Source organism: Rhinopithecus bieti, unplaced genomic scaffold (assembly GCF_001698545.2).
Source record: "Rhinopithecus bieti isolate Rb0 unplaced genomic scaffold, ASM169854v2 scaffold_7580, whole genome shotgun sequence".
Taxonomy (NCBI): Eukaryota; Metazoa; Chordata; class Mammalia; order Primates; family Cercopithecidae; genus Rhinopithecus; species Rhinopithecus bieti.
The window spans coordinates 1591542-1596566 of record NW_016805470.1 but is presented as its reverse complement, the minus strand read 5'-3'; the positions used below and the strand labels follow the sequence as shown (position 1 = coordinate 1596566).

Genomic DNA, 5025 nt, shown 5'->3' with positions numbered 1-5025 from the left:
AAAAAAAAAAAAAAAAAAAAAAAAAAGTTTTCCAGCCTGTGCTAGCTAATTCTTCTAGAGCTGCTATCTTGCAAAGAAAAGGAGGACTTCTGAAATTCAGTCTGTCTGCTCTCCTCCTTGCTCCAAAGGGATGGGCCTTTTTGCCTTAAGATTTCAGAACTGGAGGAACATGCCTGCACCCAGCATTGTTTATGAGAGGTGTAGGGTTCACTCGGTCTTTTTCCATTCTCCTGTCTGACCATGGCTGGGCTCAGGTGATCTTCCCGCCTCCGCCTCCCAAGTAGCTGAGACTGCAGTTGTGTGCCTCCACACCTAGCTTGTTTTATCAAACGTGTTTTGGCCCCAGCAGCACCTCAGCCCAGGTCATTGGGGAGCACCTGGGGTGACTTCATGTTCTTGCACCACACTGTCACTGAGAGCCCACTGCCTGATCCCTGTTTTGTAGGTAGAGGCCAGCTGACCATGTCACCTTGTCCTTGCCCATCCTGGCCCAACTGCCTCTCGCTTGCCTTCCTGCTTGCAAATACGGCTTGGCATTTCAAACAAGTCACATGCTATCTGCAGTCAGGGAGGTGTCACCATATCAGTCCTCCCCCAGCTCATTTGAGGTAGAGGATTCACAGAAATGCAAAAGAACTGCCTTTTCTCAAGTCCTGTGCTGTCTGTTGGGGTAGTGGGGGCAGGTGCCTGTGTGGACACAGCAGTGGACCCTTCGCCGCACCCTTGGGAACTCAGGTTTCTACTGAGGATGTGAGGAAGCACTTGGAGCGTGGAACACGGCTGTGCTGGAAAGCACTCAGCGGTGTTAGTGACAGTGATTTTAAGGGTGGGCTCAGTGCCTCAGATGGTATGAAGAGGATGGATAAAAAGTGCGGGTGTGTCAGGTTGTGGGGGACCAGGCCAGTGGGGCAGCAAGCAAAGACAAGGCAGGAGTGGGTCCCCACGGCCTCTACTGAGAGACCTTGGCTTGCTCGGGCCTTTATCTCCTTCTTGTCCATGTACTCACCTGTCTCACCAGCCAGACTGCGAGCTCCAGGGCGGGGGCTATGGCTTGTTCAGCATGTGTCCCTCATACCTTTTCAGGGCCTTGTTCTAGTAAGTCCTCAGCAAACATAAGTCCTGGTGACAGTTATTTAAAATAGCTTTTGGTGACTCTCACCGCCTCCTTCCTCCCTATGGTGCGTCCCCTTCAACTTGTCCATGATGTTAAAAAGAGATGGCTGGATGCAGAGGATGGTGGCAGCTGTGCTCTGATTCCACTCATGCGTGTCTCAGAGTCCAGGACAGGGCCCGTGAGGCAGGTGGTTGTTTTGAGTAGATTCCTTCCTTGCAAGAAGGGGAATGAGACAGTTTATGATTGTGCGGGTCTCTGTCAATGGGTGGTTGTGAGAGAGAGAGGGAGTGTGTGTGTATGTGTGTGTGTGTGTGTGTGTGTATGTCAGGGCAGCAAGGCTGTCCCACAGGAGTGTGTACAGTGTTTATCCAGCCACCCAGATCAGATCAGAATGCGAACCTGGAGGGTGCCCATGCCTAGGGGGATTTGCCCAAGCTCAACCTCTCTCTCTTTTCCTCTTTCTTTTTGTAGCAGTCCAAGGTTGTGCTCTTGGAAGACCTGGCTTCCCAGGTGGGCCTGCGTACTCAGGTAAGCCCTGGAACGTGGCCTGCTGTGTGCAGTGTGGCCAGGGGTCTGTGTGACTAGCAGAGAGGACCTGCCCTAAACACAGAGTCTTGATGCACCCTCTACCCTGTCCCCAACCAAGAGTGAGTAGTGCACAGAAGTCTCCTGGCACCCTAGGAATCCTGCATTTTTAATGGATGGAAGAACAGGCAGGAAACAAAAAAAAATCCAAACCCCATCACTCTGCCAGCCCCTGTGACCAAAGCAGCCCAAATCAGTTACCTTGACAACTCTCTTGCACAGACTGCACCAGCCTATGTTGCAAACTTCTTTTCTCAACTGCCCTGCTTCTAACAGGAGAGATCCTCTTTTGGGGGTCTTGCAGGGCCCAAGACCAGAGCCCCTTCTACCCAGGGCCCTTCCAAAGGCAAAGCACAGAGTCACATTTAGGGGCTGGCATGAGAGGGACATAAAGAGATTTGGCTGTAGTGGGAGGGAGGTTTCAGTGCTTTTTCTGGGGACATTGGTGCCTATCTCTACTCAGAATTGTTCTCCTCATAGGACACCATAAATCGCATCCAGGACCTGCTGGCTGAGGGGACTATAACAGGTGAGAGGATAAGAGCCAATCACTGCAGACCTGGCCTTGGAGAGTGTCTAGCCACAGGGACTGCAGGGATGTGCTGCAGAGGCAGGATGACCACCCAAGATCAGGGAAGGGGTGTGTAACGAGGGGCTTTGAGTAGTTGGATGCAGTTACAAGGAGGACGTGCCAGGGCCTGGAGATGGTGGCAGTGGGAGAGGACAGACAGGGCAGCCTGATTTGACTCTCCTAGCAGGACTGGATGCAGCCGGGAAAGGCCAGGCAGGCAGGAGGCCTGAAGGGCCCTGAGCCAACTGTGAAGGAGTAGGTGGGCATTCTCAGGCCAGATGGGGAATGCCCAGGAGGCCTCAGCCCCACAACCTGCATGTCCCCACAGGTGTGATTGACGACCGGGGCAAGTTCATCTACATAACCCCAGAGGAATTGGCCGCCGTGGCCAACTTCATCCGACAGCGGGGCCGGGTGTCCATCGCCGAGCTTGCCCAAGCCAGCAACTCCCTCATCGCCTGGGGCCGGGAGCCCCCTGCCCAAGCCCCAGCCTGACCCCAGTCCTTCCCTCTTGGACTCAGAGTTGGTGTGGCCTACCTGGCTGTACATCTTCATCCCTCCCCACCATCCTGGGGAAGTGACAGAGTGTGGCCAGGCAGTTATAGATTAAAGGCCTGTGAGTACTGCTGAGCTTGGTGTGACTTGGTGTGGCTTGGTGTGGCAGAAGGCCTGGCCTGGGATCCTAGACGTGCACGTGAAATTTAGGCCTCAGAATGTATCTGAGAGGTGGGGAGGGTCCCTTGGAAGCTGGTGAAGTCCTATTCTTATTATGAATCCATTCATTCAAGAAAATAGCCTGTTGCACATTTACTCTGTTCCTTTGTGCCCTGCAAGCCCTGCCCCCAAGACCTAGATAAGGTCTTTCTCTTCTTCTGCCCCCACTCAAATTAGAAGTGGGGAACCTCGGCCGGGCGCGGTGGCTCAAGCCTGTAATCCCAGTACTTTGGGAGGCCGAGACGGGTGGATCACGAGGTCAGGAGATCGAGACCATCCTGGCTAACACCGTGAAACCCCGTCTCTACTAAAAAATACAAAAAACTAGCCGGGCGAGGTGGCGGGCGCCTGTAGTCCCAGCTACTCGGGAGGCTGAGGCAGGAGAATGGCGTAAACCCGGGAGGCGGAGCTTGCAGTGAGCTGAGATCCGGCCACTGCACTCCAGCCTGGGCGATAGAGCGAGACTCCGTCTCAAAAACAAACAAAAAAAAAAGAAGTGGGGAACCTCTTGGGCCACATCTCTGTTAACTGGGAAAGGGAGGTCTCATGGGTGTTTTTTAACAGATTAGGAGCCCTAAGTAGGGCTGAGAGCCAGTGGGGAGAAGAATTAATGAGAAGCATCAAGGATAGAGTCCTAGGGAGCATCAGCCTTTAAGAGGGAGGGTGGGGGGTCAGTGAAGGAGAGAGCCATTTGCAGGGCAGGTAGAAGAAAGGAGAGGACCTGCTTGAGCTGGCTATAATTGTGCAGCAGAGGGACATTGCTCATATGGGAAATCACATGAATTCAACTCTACATCCTTGACAAAAAGTTTAAATGGTGTGGGTGATTCCACCTACTGGTGGATGTGAGAACCATATGCTCAGGAGTGGGTGGGATGGGAGGGAGGTGTGTACCTCCTGGAGGGTCGGTCACTCTGGTTCCTGTGGGCTGTTCATGGCATGAGCATCCTGCTGTGCTGAGGGTGAGGCACATGTTTAAATGTGTATTTATGCAAAGTGATCCCTAACATAAGCCCCCTACTTCCTCTGGTGCCTGGTGGAGGAGGCAGCTTGCTGTTCTGGCCCAGGAGGAAACTCTCCCTGGATGGCGATGGGGAAACAGTATGTCAGGTTCCAGGGAAGAGCCTTCCTTAGGAGTTGCCAAGGGTGTTTTTGACTTACTGGGTGCCATAAGTGTTGACTGTAGAACCCAAATTCCAAGAAAGGTATGACTGTGCTACTTCCATCAGCAACGGGTACTTGTCATCACCTGGAGCGTGAAGGGCCACATGCATTGTTTGGAAGGCCATCTGGAGCCTACATTCTAGTAGGGGAGGGAAGAAACGTAGCCAACCACAGTATGGGGTGGAAACTTAAAATTACAAAGGAAAAAAAAGAAGAGATGACTTACAGTTAGATCACTGGTCCTTAGCCTGGTTGCTTATTGGATTCACCTAGGGAGATTTTAGTAGTCTCATGCCAGCCCTGTTGCACCTGGGACCAGTTAAATCAGACTCTCTGAGGGTGCAGTCAGGGAGCATCAGTAGGAGATTCCAATGTGCAGCCAAAGTTGAGAGCTAGAGAACAGATGGGGGTGGGGTGGAGAGGCAGGCCAAGAAGTTGCAAGTAATTCAAATCTCCATTGGAAGGGGCTTCTCACAGAGCAAGGCGGCAGCTCCAAGGCTCTCTAGTCCTTTCCCTCAGCCATCCTCTGCCACTGCCATGCAGATAGCAAGATGGCCAAGGCAGCCCCTGCCCCAGCATCCCATGCTTAGGACAGTACCCAAAGGCCAGGAGTGGGAAAAGGCACGTTCCTTCCTCACATCCTGGAAGCACCCAGATATTCTTCATGTCCCATGGGCTTAGTGTGGAATAAAAAAAACTTATGATCCTTTGAGCATTATTTAGTGCTCAATTAATACATTTATTAAATGAACAGTTTATTAAATAAAAGTAAACATTTTTCATATATACAAACTACTTTCACAACTAAAAAATGAAAAAATAAAGGGAAAAATGAAAAAATGAAATTTAATGCTTTTTTTTTTTTTTTTTTTTTTTT

The 5025-nt window shown here is 51.5% G+C and overlaps 1 protein-coding gene across 1 annotated transcript in view; it reads left to right on the top strand.

The window, feature by feature from the left end:
• The window catches only part of DDRGK1 (DDRGK domain containing 1), a 14016-nt gene extending 10942 nt beyond the window's left edge, over positions 1 to 3074 (top strand). The window contains exons 7-9 of the mRNA XM_017872606.1: positions 1586 to 1642; positions 2180 to 2228; positions 2599 to 3074. Of these exons, the coding sequence (XP_017728095.1) occupies positions 1586 to 1642; positions 2180 to 2228; positions 2599 to 2765 (273 nt within the window). The 3' untranslated portion in view covers positions 2766 to 3074. The remainder of the gene's footprint in view (positions 1 to 1585; positions 1643 to 2179; positions 2229 to 2598) is intronic.
• The last annotated feature ends 1951 nt before the right edge of the window (positions 3075 to 5025 follow it).